Source organism: Mus musculus, chromosome 13 (genome assembly GCF_000001635.26).
Source record: "Mus musculus strain C57BL/6J chromosome 13, GRCm38.p6 C57BL/6J".
Taxonomy (NCBI): domain Eukaryota; kingdom Metazoa; phylum Chordata; class Mammalia; order Rodentia; family Muridae; genus Mus; species Mus musculus.
Window position 1 is genome coordinate 104,032,279 of NC_000079.6, and position 20,833 is coordinate 104,053,111.

The 20,833-nt window shown below is 44.3% G+C and overlaps 1 protein-coding gene and 1 long non-coding RNA gene across 9 annotated transcripts in view; one reads left to right on the forward strand and one right to left on the reverse strand.

Moving 5' to 3' along the window:
• The window catches only part of Nln (neurolysin (metallopeptidase M3 family)), an 86,624-nt gene that overhangs the window by 9,229 nt on the left and 56,562 nt on the right, over positions 1-20,833 (reverse strand). For 5 of the 6 annotated variants that reach the window (XM_011244699.2, XM_011244700.1, XM_011244701.2 and 2 more), the window contains 6 exons: positions 20,226-20,361; positions 18,217-18,583; positions 13,911-14,112; positions 5,020-5,206; positions 4,576-4,704; positions 3,309-3,445 (listed from right to left, as the gene is read on the reverse strand). In XM_011244699.2, coding sequence (XP_011243001.1) covers positions 3,309-3,445; positions 4,576-4,704; positions 5,020-5,206; positions 13,911-14,112; positions 18,217-18,583; positions 20,226-20,361 — 1,158 coding nt within the window. Of the gene's footprint in view, positions 1-3,308; positions 3,446-4,575; positions 4,705-5,019; positions 5,207-13,910; positions 14,113-18,172; positions 18,584-20,225; positions 20,362-20,833 lie in introns of all 6 variants that reach the window. The other variant, XR_873797.3, reaches the window with a different exon arrangement.
• Gm30967 lies at positions 5,605-15,661 on the forward strand. Of its 3 annotated transcripts, XR_003950662.1 has the most exons (4): positions 5,605-5,787; positions 9,378-9,535; positions 12,073-14,311; positions 14,504-15,661. It is a non-coding gene; the product is annotated as a predicted gene, 30967 (long non-coding RNA). The 3 variants fall into 3 exon arrangements; XR_382856.4 differs by having other exon boundaries at positions 12,073-15,661; XR_873894.3 differs by having other exon boundaries at positions 13,815-15,661.

The following is a 20,833-nucleotide window of genomic DNA, read 5'->3' on the forward strand; positions in this document are numbered from 1 at the left end:
GGCAAGGCTGAGGTCATGCACAAAACAAGCAGTGCTCGGCACACTGCGCTGAAGAATAGTGTTTCTTTCTCTCTATCTCTCCAGTTGTAGGAACAATGGAAGCCTTTTCATAGGACAGGAGTATTGTGCCAAGAATTTTTAATTTTTGGTAAATATTTGTATTCTGTAAGTCAGGTGCTAGAGTAAATATTTGTAAAACAAAACAAAGCAAAGCTGAAGCCACCCCACAAGAACAAACAGCATTCACTACAGAACGAGGAGGGGTCAAATGGCTGTTGAAAAAGCTGGTTCTAGAATTCGCACAAGCAGTGGAGAGAACGAGGGTGGAGAGTGAGGGCCTCCCCTTCCTTGGTTTCTCAACCCAGGCCCATAATTGCTGTCATGGCAAGACAGTGAGAAATGACAGGATTCCTCACAGTGTTTGAAGGGTAAGGAAAAGGAAGTGAAAACTGGAAATTCAAAGCGGCCTGTTTGCATAACAAGTAGATAGCCCTGAGTCCTGCCAGAGCATCTAGAAACTCAGTGGAGCTGGACTGTGTTTCTAACGTCCCAGGAAGCAGCTCTGGGTGATGGGATCTTTGTTTCTCCAAGTTCACTCCTGTCCTCACCTAATGAAGAGCAGCCTGGCTGCCTGCCAAGTTTCAGAGCTTGGGTATAAAAAGCACAGAGAAACCTGATGGTGGGTTGTTTCTGCAGGATGTTCAAGTAGCAAGAGAGCCACTGGGATCTAGAATTTGGCTGCCACTTTGACAGCTGGAGGGGTGGAGGGGCCGAGGTGTAGCAAGATGAGTGAAGGCCCAGAGGCTGGCTCACCTCAGAGGGAGGGAGTGTATGCTTGCACCAGGAAGCCTAAGAGATAATGGCAGCCAGGACTATGTCCTACTTGAACCTTTCCAGGCCACTTTTCCTCTCCTTGAAACACCATTTCTGCTGGGCTTGGTGGTACAGGCTTGGAATCCCAGTACTCAGGATGCTGAGGCAGGAGAATTGCTATTAGTTTGAGGCCAGCTGGGGTTATGAAGCAAATTTGTCTCAAAAAACATCAACAACTACAACCATCACCACCACCAACAAAAAAGCCAAACAACAACAAACGAGTGAGTCCTGAGTCCTTCTCGCGTCTGTGGACTCCTAGAGTAAGGGGCAGCTGCGTGAGGAGCAGAGAGAAAGGTTAAGCCCTCCTAACATCTCACCATGCAGAGTCATCAGTGTTTGTCAGTGTTTGTTCTGACCGTACTTTAAGAATATTGTGTAAAATCCTTTGCAAAGAATATTTTTATTTTATGTGAGTTACATCAAACAATCCAAACAAAAGCAAAGTTTTACCAAAGCCTTTCCCACGTGCTCCTAAGTTTACCAGGAGGATAAAAGGGATCACTTCGGTCTGAATAATCTACAATAGTTCATACATGAGTAGCATTTTAAAATATTCTTAGATTATTTATGTGTGTGAGTGTTTTGCTTCTTTGTATGGATGTGTGTAACATGTGTGCCTGGTGCCTGCAGAGGTCAGAAGCGGGTGTTGGTTCCCCTGGAACTGGAGTTACAAATGGTCGTGAGCTATTAAGTGGGTGCTGGGAACCAAACACAGGCTCTTAACCACTGAGCCATCTTTCTAGCCCCATCAATGGCTTTTTGAATGGGGTCTTAACGAATAGTATAATTTTTAAGGGGCACAAATAAAAAAAAATTTTTTTTTGTTTTAAAACAAGATCTCATGAAGCTCATGACCTTGAATATACTATGTAGCCAAAGATGATCTTAAACTCCTGATCTTCCTGCCTCTACCTCCCACATGCTAGGATTGCAGGTATGTGCCACCGCTCCTGGCTTAAAAGAAGCCGTACATTTAAAATGCAATGCATAGAAGGAATAGATGTGTGAAGGTAGGCAGAGCTAAGACAATACCCGTCTACTTCTGAGCCACATCCCTGGCTCAATTTTCTTAACAAAGGGAAAACTTGGACTGGGTAATCAATCCCCTGAGCTGGGGAAGATGAGGCAGGAGGTTCACTTGTATTATGTAGTGAGGCTTAGGGATGACGTAACAAGAAAGAGGGGCAGAGGCAGTTTACAGAGTAGACAGGCTGGGGGCTCAGAGTGATAAAGGAAATCAACAGAGAATGGGGGCAGGCCTAAGAGCAGCACTGGCCTACAGAGCAGCACTGCAGGGCCAGTTGAGGTTAGCCAGCATGAGTCAAAGTGTAGGGCAGGTAAATGAACTCACATGGTTTTCTTCAGAAGACCCCATTGAGGGCACCATCTCAACCTAAGACAGTGGAGGCCGGAGGGCTGGGCAGGCTGAAAGTCATGCAGACATCAGAATGCTAAACAGAGTCAGTATCAGACTTGCTGACTGGGTGGGCACAGTCAAAGAGGAAGCTTAAAGTCCTGCTGGATGAGGTAGGATGGGGGAGGGGATGCTTGGAATGAATCAGTGTGGCTAGTCTGGAGAGATTTTTTTTGGAGAGAGAGAGATGGAAGAAATGGGACCCTAAAATATATGACATATTTCGATATGTATGCAGAGGGGCGCTACTTAGTAGAGAAACAAAAGCCCAAAGAACAAGTTGGCTGATTGAAATAAGCATTGAGAGCTTGATTTGGGTAATTTGTTCTAATTTCTGAACCAAACAGAACTTGGAAACACACTGGAAATATACCAGCCTCAGACATAACTGACAGTCGGGTCGTCCATGAGCAGAGAGACTAGGGTCTGTCCCAGGAAGGCTTGGCTGGCAGCCACCTGGCAGCCTCCTCACCGTGCCTGGGAAGGAATGGCTCAGATTAATGAAGCAGCTTAAGTTACCCCAAAGGCACTTAGGTTACAAACTATGTAATAGGTGGAGTACGCTGGCCGCAGAAAAAGGGTGCCTCCCACAGAAAATGTACAAAGAAACCTGTAAAGAATATCACAACACAGAGACTATTTACATCAGGAAGACGTTTACCTTTCTTTCTCAACCTCTTATAAAACAGAAACACTGTATGGCACATGTCAAAACTAGTAGCCATAAACTCTCGAGTGCATAAACAAGGCTTTGAATTTTTAATTACGCAATATATGGGAATGTTAATAAGCAAGAAAGTACAGTAGGTTTTTTTTTAAAAAAAATCTGTAGAATTAAGAGTTAATCACTTGTACACTGAAACTTAATGATGTATGATGATTTGAGAAGATGCCAGGCCTTAAAGTTAAAAGCTGCTACTAAGTCTCTTACTCGAAACTCTAGCTATTATATACTTGGAGCTGAAGGAGAGAGAGCAACTACAAAATTAACCCTGGGGGTAGCAAAGCCATACAGTACCTCTGGATTCATAATCCCTTCTTTTCTGAAACAGCTGTGAAACATGTCCATGGAAAAGACTTCACTCCAAAGATATCCATAATACTGGCCGTCATACCCTCCTGCCAAATGTCCAAAGGTAGCTGGCATATTTGTGCCTTAAAAAAAGATAATTTCAATCAGAATGATAGAAAATGCTAATTAATCAGGCTGTGAACTAGCTAGCTTTCCTTTGGGGAGCCCAGCTGTGAGGGGAGGGAAGGATGGCATCTCACAGGTTGGCATGCACTCATCTCACTGGTTGGCATGTACCCTTAGCCAAGATTATATACAAGCCTTTCTCCTGTCAGTAGCTCAGCCCCAGCTCTGGATGTCTAACAACAATTTCTGAAGCCTTGTCCATGCCCGTCAGTAGCTCAGGGCAAGTCATGCCAATGTGCTTTTAAAATACTTTACTAATAACCCTACTTTCTGCTGGAGCCCCCCACCCTCAGGTGCTGAGAGTCAAACATAGCCTAACTCTAATGCTGAGCTACAACCCAGCCCCCTTCTTGTATCTAAGGCCCCTGCCACAATTCTTGTATCTAAGATGACTCAAAATAAAATGGCATTTGTGTAGGTTGATAATTTCTGAAAATGAAGTGTTTTGAAAGAGATTTACGAGGTGTGTCTACATTGAGCTGCCATTTTGTCAAAGAGACACAATATTGTTCCTTGATTTCCAGATCAGGAGGTGAGGCTCAGGTGACTCAATGGCCACTCTTATCTTAATATCCTCTATAACCGTGTCTGATTCATTTTAGCAACAATTGCCTTGGTGAAAAAGTTTATAACTGACATCCAAATAGATACATATTAGTTGGCTTAAAATGTAAGTTTTAGACTCACCCAATAGCAAACACTGTAAGTATCCTGTTAGAAACTGCCAGTCAAAAGCTTGAACTGGCATTGGAGTCAGAAATGAAGGAGGTTCCCGTCTCCCCCTGAAATGGCCCTTCTGCCAACTTCTTACTGAAAATCACAGGGAAGTCCTGGTACACACAGGGAGGGAGGGGACAGGCAGGTGCTGCCAAACGGGAATGGCTGTGCTCTGGGGCAGAGGCCAACTGCTCACGCCTGATTACACTGCAATGCAGTGACTGTGGAGCCACCTCCCCTTCAAGCACTTTTGGACAGGACAACTCCTAAGGCAGAGTGTGCTTATCTGAAAACTGTCCACCCGCCTGTAAGGCTAAGGAGACTCTGAGGTCTTACAAGAAAAATGAACTCAGGTGCTCTCGCCTCATACCTGGCGTAGCTGCAACTCCCAAAATTTCTGTGCAGTATTTAGCGTATTCGCTCGCGGCATCCAGCGACGCATTGGTATGGAGGGACTGGTCAACTTTGCTCAAAACAATTTGGCGAAGCGTCAGAAGACCTAATAAGGTTAAGAGTGTTTGAACAACGTGTTGGAGAGAGAACGATGTGTGCTAACACCACGAGATCAGAGATTCAGTACCATTCATCACAAAAGGGTAGCAAGGCCAAACAGCATCTGGACCGTGTATGACTTAGGAGGAAACGCTCCCCTCAGACACAGTCCCAGGCGTTGCCGCTCCAACACAGCCAGCCTCCCTCCCTCCACGCACAGCACTCCTGGAGTATGTTATTAAAGTCAAAGTACGCCTGACAGAAGGAGCTGCCAGGAATTCTGCATTTAACAATTCCTACTTGCTTCTCTCATTGACTATACCTGTGTTGACCAGTCTCGAAGCCACAAGCTTCTCCAGCAGCTCGTCTGTGATAGGGTGTCCGTCTCTATAATGTTTTGACAGTTTTCGCAGGGAGTCAATGTCCCACACCCAGTTTTCAAGCATTTGTGATGGCACCTCTACAAAGTCAGTTTCCACATTTGTTCCACTAAATCGTGCAAAGTCAGTCTAGAAAGCAAACATAAACGTGTTTTTAAAAACACTGAGTAGAACTATATACACGCAGTGAACTATAATGAGCCCCATCAACACTTAAGGCAGGATGAGAACAAAGCACTGGAGTTCTATGTGGCTAACTGGCAGAACGTTGTCTACTGTGTGAGGCTGTGAATGTGACCCCAGCAGTTGGGGTTAGGGGAGAAGGCAAACAATTTCCCTTAGATAAACAGTCTCTCTCAGGCTCCTCCTGCAGTTGGTTATTCATGTTTACTCAATACATGCCTTTCGGGGCATTCACCACTGTTGCTCAACTACTCAAGTTTAAATCAGTTAAGGGGTTAAGTTACAACATTCCAGCCTAGGGTGTGTGTGTGTGTGTGTGTGTGTGTGTGTGTGTGTGTGTGAGAGAGAGAGAGAGAGAGAGAGAGAGAGAGAGAGAGAGAGAGAGACAGAGAGACAGAGAGACAGAGAGACAGAGAGATATGTTTTGTGTTCTGAAGTTTATACCAGTGATCCTACGACAGCTATGCTGTGGGAAACCTGAGCTGGACCCCTCAGATCAAGTTGAGAAGAAGCCAGTGGCCTGGAAGGTGAGCCTGCCAATGCGCTGCACGTGGGTGAATGAATGTGAGCAGAGGGGAGAGAGAAGCAACTCACTCAACGTTCAAAACCCCTGTGATGGAAAGAAGGGACTCACTCTCAGGGGGCCTAGGCTAAGAGTTCTGAAAGCCAAGTTTCAAAGATTCTTGATTGAGTTTGATGTTATAAAAGCAGCCACGCAGAAAGAAAGAGATTTCTCACAATAGGCTCGTGGCTTGTTTTCTGCCATTTCCGTTCCCTTTTCTAGGCTAGCGTTTTGGAACCATCACCCCATCCAAGGAACACTTGCAAACCGTGAGCAGCTGAGACAAGTTAGGGGTCGGATATAGGATGGGAACCTCCTGTTTCCCCGTTCCTCCACCCCCGATTTCCTCTCCTGATGCCTCACACCCCAGCACTGTCCCTGGCTTCATCACCCCAGGCTCTACAAAGGAGAAGCCAGGAAGAGGACTTAGCTGCAGAGAAGGAGCAGATGGGGTGCCAGATCAGCAGTGTCTAACCATTCAGCTTCTGGCCTGGGGCACAGGCACAGATGTCAGGATGACAGCACATTCTGCCTGCCCCTCTATGCAAAATACTCTGCTTGACTTCATGTTATAATTGCGCTGATTCTCGATAGGAAAGGCTGCAACACGGGAGGTCCAGGGAAACACTTCAGTAGGCACTGGTATTAGGGCACCTCTGTTGAGGGCATACCCCATCCCTCGACTCCCACTAGCTGCTTCCATTTGTACAGGGGAAGAGGCAAAGACCCCTAGAAAGAGAGTATTTTGCCTCATTCTGGTATGTAACATTTTAAGATTGTATTCGCCTTATAGATAGACCAATCTAATACAGTATTGTAAAAGCCAGTACGCAGAAAAGACTTCCTGTGCCAGGCATCGTGTCTGGTTCATACAAGCACAGTGTGGCTTAAATTTCTATCCAAGAAGCTCGGGATGGTTCAGTGGGTAAAAGGTCTGTTGCATAAGCATGAGGACCTAAACCCCATGGCCAGCACTCAGGTAAACAGGCAGGCGTGGTATAGACACATTTGCAATACCAGCAGGCGTGGTGCCATGCGCACTTGTGATCCCAGCACTTGGGAAGTAGAAAGAGGAGCGTTGCAAATGGCCAGGTAACCTGTGGCTGGTATCAGGTTCAGTGAGAAATTCTGTCTCAAAAATAAACAAACAAACAAACAAACAAACAAATGATGGACAACTACTTGGGAAGAATATCAGAGGTTGACCTCTGGCCACCACACCCAGGTGTACAAACGTACACTTGTACACACATGAGCATGTGCATGCCCCTCCCCCACTACTACATTATTGTATGGTGTATGTCCTATTACTTCTATTGGTGAACTAAGGAAACTGAGGCACACACAGAATAATAGCAGACGTAGGACTTAAAACCAGACGAGAACAGGAAGACACTTGGCCACAGAGAAGGACATAAAGGAGAATTAAGGTGCCATTTGAGTTATGTTTCCCAAGAAAAGTTACTCCCTCCTGAGACTAGAAGATCTCAAGGGCAGAACAGGAGGCTGAGGTACACAAGGTTAAGCTGTGCACTGTCTATCCCAAAGCAGTAATGCTAAATACACGGTTTTATGAAGCATAGTGCTTGAACAGATACGAGCAGTGCAAACAAGGGAAAATCAAGCCATCAGCTACCCTCATACAACAAGACAAAATCAGCAGCCTCGTGATTCTTGCTTGTGTGAAGATTTCCATGAAGGCAACGCAGACACACAAAATCTGGGGGAAGGGTCTACACGCGTGTACACACACACACACACACACACACACACACACACACACACACACTGGGGGAAGGGTCTGCTCAGTATCCAGGAAAAAAAAAAAACATGAACAAATGAGTAACTCATGAGTTAGAGCCAAAATTGGACAACTAAGAAGCAACACAATTACGTCACCAGCGTGAAGAAGAGAGGGCCTATTCTCCCTAAGTCTGCTAGTGGGGCAGAACACTGCCAATGAATGAACAGATCAACAATGTTCTCTAGAGAACAAAAGGAAATGTTTGCAAGGAAGGAGTAAAAGTTAAAAATAGCTCGCCTGCTTACAGATTTCCCAAAAGTCAGCCATGCTGCGCCTTTGTGAACCCTTTGGGCAACATCATTTAAATATTTTTCACATGAAGACAAAAAAAAATCTACAAAATTCAAAAGCTCAATTTCCAGCAAACCAGGAAACTCCTAAGCCAAAGGATACCATAGTCAGCATAGACACGGAAATGGGGACTTTGGCTTTGCAGTGTGAGGGGGCCTCCTGCGCAGGACTGTGGAGTGGGTGGCTGAACTGGCACTCACAAGCGACTATACCACTTCCCAGGTTTAGAGTCCTAGAGTGATTCCCTACGTAGTTCTCAGCATCATCAGTTTGGGGATGTTAAACATAATAAAAGCTAGCAATGCTCATCTATCTTCCAGATAAAGCTAAGTGTGAAGCCACACGACAACCCAATGGGCAAATCAGAGCACACTTCTTGCAGAAAATGTTTGATCATGGGAGCCTAAAAAAATATGGTTAACTTCTGTTTCGATGGGGAATTTTGAAAGGAAGTTACTTTTCTTTCTGGTTTTTGGTTTTACTTGTTTAAGATTCATTCTGTGCATGTGGGTGTTTGCCTGTATGCATATACACAGACGTGCATACCTGGTGTGCATGGAGGCTGGTAGGCTTGGATCTCCTGGACCTGGAGGTATAGATGGTTATGGCTGCCATGTGGGTGTGGGGAACTGAACCTGGGTCCTCCCCAAGAGCAACTTTTTTTTTTAACTACTGAGCTGCCTTTCCAACTCTTAAATATGAGTCTTTGTGTTACTATCTCCCAAATAGACATTAGGATGCCTAAAATCTATTCCATTGCAGATTTAAAACCTATGTCTTGCTGATGTAGAGATTAATGTTTAAGCTTACACAGTAGAGTCAAATGACACAAACGTAACTAAATTTGTCATGTGAGCCCTTTTAACTCTTAAGCACTACAGGTTGTTAGTATCGAATTAAGAGACCAACTCCTTTTACTGGTTATAACTGTGGTTCCTTTTTATGATAAAAAAAAAAAAACTCCAAAGCAGAGCAAAGGCAACTGTTGGAATGAGTCAGCACAACATGCCTAAGACAGTGACAGCCCTCCGGAGAAGAGACCTTGGCTGACTCATGGGGCCAACTGCTGATTTAATAGCACGAAGTCCAGATCCTGATGTGTCTGATCTACCCCACATTGAAGGCTAATGAGAAGTTCAGGTCACAAAGCAAGGCACTAAAAACAAGTGGCCACTATTTACTAGACTTTCCTGTCACTAGATGGGTAAGAAGTCACGGTTTTATCTTTGAACATATCTAGGCATCACTGGAAAAAAATAACAGTAACAAAGAAGATGTGAGAAACGGTTCATCTTTTCTTAGTCTTCACTGCAGCCCTGCACTTGAGCAGGTCGGTGTCTGAGGACAGGAAGAAACACAATTTGGGAAAGTCTTGAATATCACAACTGAACTTCACGGGTTTGCCTTCAGGCTACCTACGCTGTCCTAACTAGGCACTTACTTAAACTGCTCCTTTTCAGATAAGAACAAAAGTTCCACTTAACCTTGATGCTGAGTCAGAGAGAGCTTGGCTTACCATCCTATGCCCGACAGCCCAGCACATGCCCAGGGGATGCCCCGCTCAAGGTCTGTGCACTGAGGTGTGAGAAGAATGTGCGCTGTGGAGAACCTAACTGAGGTAACTCAGAGACAGCTTCTCTTAGACTCCACCTGACCTATCGCCTGCCTCATGTCTTTCCTCTATGTTCTTTGAGTGCTTAACATTTTACTTGTCTCACCTCTACTGACTTTCCGCTTTTAGATTCTTGCCTTTCATGTCCTTGAATCCTAAAAATCCAAAGCACTCTAACTTATTTTGAATTCTATCCTACCATTCTTTGTACACCGTGCAAGGAGATAATCAATAATTCTGCTTTAAAAAAATCACCTGCGCATTCTTCGTCTTCAGAAAAAAACCTTTCTCTTATTAGAAAGATAAAATACTTCAGGGGCTGGAGCGACTGGAGAGTGGGTAAGAGAACTGACTCGTTGTTCTTCCAAAAGGTCAGTTCCGAGGATCATGTTGAGGGCTCACAACCACCTGGATAGCTCCAAGGGATCTGATGCCCTCGTCTGGCTTCCACTGGCATCCATAATCATAAAGACAGACACGTAAAAGTCATCCTTTAGAAAGCTAAAAAAGTATATATAAAAGTTGCAGCGTACAAAAGAAATGAGCAACTTCCCAAACACGCATTATACACATGCACACTTTGGTTTATGTTAGCATTTATTCTATGTTAACATATATGTACATACTTATACACAGATTAAAAAAAAACAAAACAAAGCTGGGCGTGGTGGCGCATGCCTTTAATCCCAGCACTGGGGAGGCAGAGGCAGGAAGATTTCTGAGTTCGAGGCCAGCCTGGTCTACAAAGTGAGTTCCAGGACAGCCAGGGCTACACAGAGAAACCCTATCTCGAAAAACAAAAACAAGCAAACAAAACAAACAAAACAAAACAGAACAGAACAAAACAATAGAACAATAAAAGAGGGATCTTCAATGAAATCATGTCTGATGTCAAAGTCACAAACTCTAAGAGCCCACAGGGACATGTGAAAGTAGAGACATTCACACTTTGCCCTGCTATCAGAACACCACCTAATAACTGAGAAAGAAGCCTGTTCATGGAGACTCTGCATGTGGGAGAACTGGCTCAGGTCACATGCGACACAGCTGCCTCTAGTGCACTGCTGGCAGAGCAGGCAGCCGAGTGGCTGGGCTGCCTTTGGGCAACTCGTGCTAAGCTTCAAGAGCCTTGACACTTTGAAAACAGGAAAAGCCATGTTGGGTTCACCTGAGTGAGAGCCTTGCGGAGGAAGCAGTGCCGTGCTGGGACACGCTCTGAAGGTTCCGGCAGCTCTGCCTTCTGCTTCTCTTGAGTTTCTGAGACAATGCCTTGCTACGTAGCTCAAGCTGGTCACAAACTCACTATGTAACCTATGCTGGCTTTGAGCTTACAATCTTTTTGCCTCAACCTTGGGAGTGCAGGGACCATAGGTGTCTGACACCTTACACAGCTCCATTTTTCTTCTTAGCCTGCCCAATATGTATCTAGCCTGAGTACAGGTTGCTCTGACCAAGCAATTATATCTAAGCGACTAAACATATCTTAATGTTATTTTTAAAAATAAAATATCTATGCTTCTCTACGACTAATACTCTGCCACCCCCAGCATAGTAATAGCTCACGCTATTCTTGCTTCTGGAATCAAATTTTGAAGTGGTTAGAGATCATCTGAGCAAGGCAAGGGTCTTGATTCTGATGTGGAAGTCTCCTTCCTTTCACTACAGCACTCTGAAGGGGCACCCATGTGTTTTCTTGAACCTCATGGCTGTGGTCTGCTTCTTCTTGCTCCTGCCCACCCCCCTTCTTCACTTTTGATTCTAAAAGGATTGGGTTATACATAAACAGTTACGAAAATACTAAAAAAAAAAAATCAAAGGATAAACAAAAGATAGTCTATTGCAAAATAAAATACTAGCCAGGAGGTGGTGGCACAGGCCTTTGATCCCAGCACCCAGCACTCAGCAGGCAGAGGCAGGTGGATCTCTAAATTCAAGCTCAGCTTGGTCTACAGAGTGAGTTTTCAGACAGCCAAGGCTACATAGAGAAACCCTGTGTCAACCCCTTCCCCCACAAAGAAAAAAGAAAAATAAATAAAGACTAAGAATTGCTATTGTCTCCATTTTATTTCAGTTTGGTTTTTTGAAACAAGGTCTTACTATGTAGTTCTGGATGTTCTGGAACTCACAATGTAGATCAAGCTGGCCCTGAACTCATAAAGATCCTCCTGCCTCTGCCTACTGAGTGCTTGGATTAAAGGCATGCACCATTATGCCAGACTTGTCCCTGTTTTATGAATGGAGACATGAGAGGGTTTGAAAAGGCCAAGTCACATTTCTTTTCTCTTGGATGGCGCACATAGGATTGAACCTAGCCCTATATATTTTAATCCAATGTTCTGTCACAATGCCAGGGTTCCCCTGACAGGGCCTGTTTCTCTACAGTGGTATATAATTCAAATATTTAGAAAAGACCAATGGTGTTACTTTACAGACTATTTCAGGTCACATCATTTGAAGTTTGTCTGACTATTTATAGCCCTTTCACTTTTAATTAAGGCTTTATTGTGATTCTGATGTTTATTAAAATAATTATCTCTTTATAGTTCAAAACTGCTTTTAACATACAACCAACAAAGACATCAGCAAGAATGAAAACTGGTGAGAGGCATTACTCTTCCTTCTGCAGAAGTTCAAAAGGCCAGAGATTGCAGAGAGCGCAACCCACGAAGCAGGAACAGATACTGGCAATGCCTCTCCTGATTGCTATCCTGTAAATTACCAACCTGGCAGTTGACACACAAAACACAGTGAAACTCAGGTCCCTAATGACAACACGGTAAACAGTGAACTAGGGCATCCACATGCCTGGGAACTGGAAGTTCCTGCACAGACATTTAAATGTCACCATGACACGCTCCAGTGAGCTCCTCTGGCCATCCAACCTCCAGACTGTGGCAGTGTAGAATCCAAACTATGAGGTGTCATATCTTAGATCCAATCTACTGCATATGTATGGCAAATTCAGAAGTCATTAGCGAACACAGAAGTTATGGATCTTATTCAATGGCCATTCATTTTAGATGAATACAAAAGGTCTCTAAACTTAAAAGCAGCAAATACATAGATCTCCGTGTATAGAGGGTAGAAGGTATTGGTCACTGGTTCTCAGCAGAAATATCTCAACACTCCATTCTGAGAGGACTACCCAGAGGACAGAATCTGCACAGTCATCCAAAGGACACATTCTGCTCCTGAATGGTTAGCCGAAGGTCTAAGAAGTGTAGGGAACTGATTGGTTTAAGAGAGACACACTAAGAGAGATGGCACAGTGGTTAAGAGCACTGGGTTTCTGTCCAGAGGAACCAGGTTCATTTTCTGGCACCCACATGGTGGCTCACAGTCTTTATCTGTATATGTCTAGTTCTAGAGGATCTAACACCCTCTTCTGGCTTCCTTAGGGACCATGCACACAAGTGATAAGACAGGCAAAACATAAAACAACCTATACATCACTTCACTAGCATTTGAGGCTGTGGCAGGAAATCATGTGTTCAAGGCCAGCTGGGCTATACATTATCGGATTTTTTTTTTGTCTCAAAAGATAAAACAGAAAAGAAAAAAACAGAAACCCCTTTTCTTTTCTGGCCTGGGGAGACGGCTTAGTTGAAGTACTGGCTGCTGAATAAGCATGAGGACTTTAGCACCAACCCTAGAATCTTCTTTTAAAAAAAAACAGTAAACTGGTCGACGCTTGCAGGTGGATTCCTGGGGGTTGGTGGTTAGCCTGTTTACCCTATCTAGTGAGCCCCAGGTCTCACTGAGAGACAGTCCCTGAAAAACGTCACACACTGGCCTCTGACCACCATACACATGAACACACACAAGTAACCATCACTTTTCTTTTCTGCTTGGCACTCAAGGAGTTTCAATTCACCGCACATACATTTTTCCTGGGGGAAAAAACCCTCTACACAGTCATTTATTTTTTTGTGTTAGGCTCTCATGTAGCCCAAGATGGACTTGAACTTGCTATGGAGTTAAGGCTGGTCTTGAACTCCTGATCTTCCTGCCTCTTTTCCAAGTGCAGGGTTACAATTAACACACCCACCACTCCTAGCTCCGCATGGCTGTGTTACTTGTGATTTTAACTTGAGGCTACTCAGCAGTAGAAAAGGAATGAAGGTTCGAAGAGGTTGGAAGCCTCTTGGAAGAGGTTGTTTCTCCATGAGCAGTTATGCTACAAGATCTTTCACCAGTGGGCTCACCTCAGACTGAAAGTGCAGTGTGAGGGGTGTGAAAAGGGAACTTTGTGCCTCTGTAGGCTTAACTTCTCCATTGTGTTCAGTTTGTGGAGAACAAATGAGGCCAAGAGAGAGACCTGACAGCAGCTGAAAGGAAAGAAGCAAACTGGTGGCTTTGCCATGATGAACACCCTGCTCACCTGTGCACAGATCTGATGCATGACGTGACCAAACTCATGGAAGTAAGTTCGCACTTCGTCGTGTCTCAGGAGAGAGGGCCGGCCTGCTATGGGCTGAGAGAAGTTGACCACCAGGGCAGCCACAGACATCATCCGACTGCCATCAGGGAGAAGGCAGCCTGGCTGGAGACCAAAGCAGGCCGCATGGTTGTATTTTCCTTCCCTGGGAGACAGACACAGAACTGTGAAATGGACACTCTTCTTTAGCAAAAAAACATGTCATGTCTTCTTCCAGGCACTAAGTCAAACTTGACATCAGAAGACATTTTCTTGGTCCCCTGAGTCGCCCCTCCCTGCCCCCTGCATCTTAAGTTTGGGCAGATACTGGACACCACAGTAATAGGAGATTCCAACTGCTAAAGGTCGGTACTGGCCTAGACACAACACGGAACCACGGGGCTGCACACAGGGAAAAACAGCATCGCTTGCAGTGTCAGGCCTTACACAGGATGGGGATGGGGTGGGGGTGGGGGTGGGAGACAGCCCTGAGCCAGCATCAGGCAGGGAAAGGCTACAGAGCATCACTTACACACTTTTTTGTTTGTCTCCTACAGACCACGGCCCTAATACCCACAGGAAGAGAGACCCTGCTGCTCTTAGAGCAGCTGTGCAAACCCACTGCTCTTGGGGAACAGAAAGGAAAAAGCCTCTACAGGGCAGAAATACACCATGTGTTCAAACCTACAGCTGTAGATAAGGCAGGACCCATTTTTAAGACACAGGACAGAAGCTACTCTGATTAAGGGTGACTCTGGCTAGGTGCGGTCACACACACTAGTGATCCTAGGTATCCAGGAGTTGAGTTCAGTCTGGGGTGTTTAGTAACACCCTGTCTCAAGAAAAGATGAACAAAACCCAAGAAACAACAAAGTAGAGACGGATGCTGGACCACTGCAATAGATTCCCCACCCTAGCCAGACTAGGGTGCAGCAGCGAGCAAACCACGGCAGCCCACTGCATGAAAATGAAGAAGACCTGTTCTGAGTAGTGAGAAGTGGAAGAGACTTAGGAAAAACTTTGGCAAATGAATTCTAGACACAGTCTAGAACAAGGGCAAGTCTGCAGCAAGCAGAGGTTAAACCAGGCAGTGGATGCTCTGGAACCTACCTAATTACTAAATGAGCCAATAGCCCATATGAAAAGCCTAGCAGAAGTAAATGTGGGGCCAATTTTAGACGTAAAGTTAACCATAGTCTTCACTCAAACTCCTGACTTTGAATCAACCTGTGAGAAATACAAAGAAGCAAAGCCAACAGGGGACCCATTCGCACGATGCGGATGCTAGAGCCATGAGCACATTTGAGCAGATAACCACATTGAGATGCTGAAAGGTGTAGGTGTGGGTGCCGTGCACAGTCAGCTGGCTAAGTCTGGAGAGTTGGAAACTGCAGGACAAACTCATGGGAGCATGGTGGCCCATGCCTGCAGCTCCAGCACTCTGGGCATTCAGTGAGCCCTTGGGTGTTCTTGGAAGATCTCAGAGGGAACTGCAAGTGCAGAAACAGGTAAACAGAAAAACCTTGGCACGCTTGCCTGCCATTTTAGACACTCTTTGGTATACTGTAACACGCTGCATGCACTGGGCGAGAGTGTAAAATGGGTGTCAATGTACTGTGGAGGCAGTTAGTAAACATTCCCGCTAAAACTCTTAAGAGATTTTACATGTTTCTATTTTTTCGATTAAAGACATTCTGCTAATTTTTACATCTTCAGAGAGGCTTTACTCTTCTTTGCTTTTTACTTATATTTTATCTTTAAGTTATTTTTACTATCTATGGGTATATGTATATCATGTGTACAGGTGCCTGTGAAGGCCAGGGTCAAATCTCCAGGAATCACAGGCGGCTGTGAGCTGCCTGATGTGGGTCCTGGGAACTGAACTCTGATCCTCCAGAGAAGATGTAAGCCAGGGCACCACTTGCATATAGTGCCCACATGTCCAGAGAAGGGTGTTGGATCCCCTGGAACTAAAGTTATAGATGGCTGTGCGCAACCATCTGGGAGGTCCTTTGGAGGAGCAGCCATTGGTCTGAACTCCTGAGCATCTCTCCAGCTCTTGGATGGTGATTCACACCTTTAATCTTAGTACTTAGGAGGCAGAGGCAGGAGGTCTGTGTGAGTTTGAGGACAGCTTGGACTAGACAGTGAAGTGAGCTTCATAATAGCCAGGGATACACAGAGCGATCCTATTTAAAACAACAACCCCCAAACAAAATAAAACAAACAAATAAACACATACTCAATTTAGTTAATTTAAAAATTCTCAATTCTGAGATTACATCTTTTCATGTTGCGTTTATCAAGTGATAGAGACTAAAAGTTCTTACCTTGCAGTTTCATGTAAGAATCAGAAGATTCTGTTTGTTTGACAATCTCGGTATTTGATGAGTAAAAATAAAATGTGCTTTAAAAAGAAAATAAGTCTTTAAAGAATCTACTCGGAATTCTGCTCTGGAGCCAGACAAACAAGACTGTTAGCCTGTATTTCATCTTTTTGCGGACTGTGACAGAAACGAGTATAAGTTAGGTTACTAACCTCACAACAGATTACCCTATGCTAGATTACTCTAGCAACAACCAGATCTCTAATATGAAACAGGGCAAGTATATTGTAGAGACACAGTGGATGGGAGGGCTTTGTCCCTTGGAAGTGTGTTAGGAGACAGGAAAGACTTCCTGGGTTAAATTGTGTGTGTATATATGTGTGTGTACCTGTGTATGTGTGTGTGTGTGTGTGTGTGTGTGTGTGTGTGTGTGTGTGTGTACATTCATGTGTCTAGCTCCTCTATGGAGGCTAGAGTATAACTCTCAGGAGTTAGTCCTCTCCTGCCACCTTGTGGGATTACGGGATTTTAACCGACTAATCCATTTGCTGGCCCAAAAAGGATTATCCTCTTAAGTACTCACATAAACTGTACCTGACACTAGTGTATGTATGTACGTGGGTATGTGCATACTACAATGTGTGTGTGTGTAGGTCAGAGTCAGTAATCTTTCACTATGGCTTCTGGGAATCAAATCAGTTGTCAGCCTTAGTGGCAAGTACCTTTACCCACTGAGCCATCACTGGCCCTCCTGGCAGTTTCCCAAAAAGCTTTGGGATAGCCTAGGTGCTGAAGGACACCTGTGCCACTAAACGGATCACAATTCAGCCTCGTTCTGAGCATCCAGAGCCAGGGGATTACTCACTGACCCTTTGCTGAAGGAGGGAGTGCTACAATTCTTTTTGGTCTATTTATAATGGGTTATTAATTGCAAAAGGATGGGTTTGTTTTAGAAAGTAACCTAAGGAGAAAAAGGTCCAAATCTTTTGTGTTTGATGGAACATTTGGAGTTGATAGTTACATACTTTAAACAATAATATTTGAAATTTGATCCCTGACTAAATGTTTGGGAAATGTGCACATGCAGTCCTTAGCACATAATCATTCTTACAGAGGGCCCAGAGGAACGAACATCTCAGGGAGGTTACGCCAGCTGAGCATCTGGATACATTAGAAACATTTTGCTATTTCTACTATATTGTGATGGCCCCAGAAAGACAATCGAGAAAATATTCAGAGTGTAAAGGACTGAATGGCAGACAGATTATCTAGTTAATAAACATTCTGGGGGCAATTTTAAATTAAGTAAATGCAGTAGATGGTGATGGTGATGGGCTGGGAGGTTGTTCAGATGCCCTGTCTAGCCTGGCTCATGTACTCACACATACACAACATACTTACAAATTTATTCTTTTGTTTTTTGTTTTTTTTTTTAAAAGAATTCAGCTATGTGCGGTGCAGTTTCCTAAACGATATGAAAGTAATCAGCCTATGTAATCTTTACAACAATCCACAAAATCAGTGCTATAAGCATTCCCGTCTTTCAGGACCTGTAAGGAGACAGTACAGCAAAGCTGCATAACTTGTCTAGAGCGTGATGAAGGCAGACATTCTGGCTTCAGAGCCTACTTTTTTTGCTTTTGGTTTTTCTGTGTAGCCTTGGCTGTCCTAGAACTTGCTTTGTAGACCAAGCTGGCTCTGAACTCAGAGATCCACCTGCCTCTGCCTTCTGAGTGCTGAGATTAAAGGTATGTGCCATCACAGCTTGGCGAGAGCCTACATTTTAATCCCTGTACATGTGGGCAATATTCAAGGGCAGAGTCAGGTTGCTTCTACCAGCCAATCAGGTAGGTACCTTGGATAGTGGTCCAGGTAAAACTGCCCCAGCCAATCAGGTACCTTGGATAGAGGTCCAGGTAAAACTGCCCCAGCCAATCAGGTACCTTGGATAGAGGTCCAGGTAGAACTGCCCCAGCACTTCTCCAGTAGCTTTATCCTTCACGGTGTAAAGTGAAACACTCTTATTCCAAACATGGGCATCAGCCACTTGTTCAAATGAAAGTCCCAACAGCTCCTGGTAGATGCTTAGCAGGCCTTCAGTGACCACCTCAATGGGAAAGTACTCCTTGAGGGACTCCTGGTCCACAGAGTACTTGAGCTCCTCTGTCTGGGTCATGTAGTAATGGAGGTCCCATGCGTTGATCTTCCCGTCGTATGCAAAACCTCGCTCTTCGCATTCCTTCTTCTTCAAGCTCAAAATAAACTCCCGTTCAGCCTCACCCAAGGGTTTTAATTTCTGGCTTAAATCATCTGTGAGGGAAATGGCTGGGTTAGTAATGCATCCTTTGGAGCCAGTGTATTCATAAGTACTGCCAGTTCTGCGCTGGCTCAGTCAGTCAGAGGAGACAGCACAAAGAGGAGAAAGAGCTGAAGGGGGCAGAGCTTTCTCTCTAGAGTAATTTATTTGATAACTCTTTCCCCCTTGTCTGTCTCTCTGTCTGTCTTTCTTTAATTTTTTTTTAAATTTTATTTTATATGAGTACACTGTAGCTGTTTTCAATCACACCAGAAGAGGGCACCAAATCCCATTACAGATGGTTGTGAGCCACCATGTGGTTGCTGAGAATTGAACTCAGGACCTCTGGGAAAGCAGCTAGTACTATTTTTTTTTAATTAGGTATTTTCTTCATTTACATTTCAAACGCTATCACAAAAGTCCCCCAGCATCCCCCCCCCAGTCCCCTACCCACCCACTCCCACCTCTTGGCCCTGGCGTTCCCCCGTACTAAGGCATATAAAGTTTGCAAGACCAAGAGGCCTCTCTTCCCAGTGATGGCCGACTAGGCCATCTTCTGATACATATGCAGCTAGAGACACAAGCTCTGGGGGTACTGGTTAGTTCATACGCCTTCAATCCCAGTTCTTGGGAGGCAGAGACACATGCCTGTGTGTACTCTGTGAGTGTATGTGCTCACATGTATGGGTTGGAGCACTTGCACATGCGTGCTAACATCTGGTATCTTCCTCAATCACTCTACGACTTGTTTATTGAAGCAGGGTCTCTTAATTGAATCTTTGTTAACTGTCTAGCCTAGCTACCCTGGTTACCCTAAGGATGCCCCGCCTCTGGCTCTGAGTTTGAGGACTACAGGTGACTCATGCCAGCTTGGCTTTTACACAGGCTGCAGGGATTTGGTTCTAATCCTCATTGTTTTGTAGTAGGTACTTTATTCATTGTTATGTTCCTGTACCAGAAACTTTAGTTGTTATTGTTTTCTCCTTGAGACAGGGTCTCACTCTGTAGCCATGGCTGGCCTGGCACTCACAACGTAGACCAGGTTGGCCCTGAACTCACAGAGATCTTTCTGAATGCTGGAATTAAAAGGATGTGTCACTAGGCCCAGGAAACCCTGGGTTTTTTGTTTTGTTTTGTTTTGTTTTGTTTAAAAAAAAAAACCTTTATGAAAAAAGACTTAAAATGATTATGATGACAGTAATTAGAAAACACTTTTAATGCACTCTATTATATTTATATATTTAAAAGGGGACTTTTGAGGGTAAAGTGCCAGTTTTTTTATGTATGCCCTGTTTTCATTTTATGTCATATCTTTGCTTATTTCATAGTAATCTATCAGTAGCCAGAGTATATAGTATCAAATACACAGTGGAAGTAAATTAAGGCAATGAGCTAACAGTCTGCTAGTCCACACTGATCATATGTAAAAAGGAGACTAACTGTTCCAACACCGTGAGATAGAGAGCAGCAGCAGCCCCAGAACTGAGTTCACCTAAGGTGAGCAGCTGATTGATGCCCTTCTCCTGAGAACAGGATGGGTTTGAGAAGCAGCCCATGCGCTTAGCCGAGGCAGGCGGTAAGGAGATGTTATGCAGTGAAGTGATGTGCGGCAAAGGAAACAGAAGCCATAGAACTGACCCTAAATAAAGGACTGACCTAGAAAGGTTGCCACATGGCTTGTGCTCTTTGCAGTGTTCAGTTCAAGGACAAAGTCAGCATGGGTGTTGTAGCCGAGCAGTTTGGCCACTTGTGCTCGCAGCGGCAGGAGCTGTTGCAGAATTATGGTGTTTTCCTAGTAACAAGAACAACAAAAAACAGACCAAAGTGAACAACTGGACACAACGCACTAACAACAGTCACAGCATCAGAGAGGCTCTGACACTGTCAAACAGGTTTAGACCATTTTAACTACTGCTTCCATTTCAGCCTTAAGCAAAGTTGGAAATGTGGTGTGTTATTCCTGAAATAATCTATAACAGTTTATGCTTCTGAGATAGCTTCCGAGATAGCTGAAGAACTCTTCATAAACTATGAGGTACTGTAAACTCAGAGCAAAACATGGCTTAGGAACTACCATGATTTCTAACTTATTTTCAATCACATAGTACCAAATACTTATCGTTACAACCTTTTGATGTGTTTGTGGCAAATTATACACAATACACAATTTACCATTTTAACTTCACATGAATTTGTTTTGCTATTCTATATCCACACATGGAAAAAAATGTGTTGATAGGGATGTACAGAAAGTGGTACTCTTG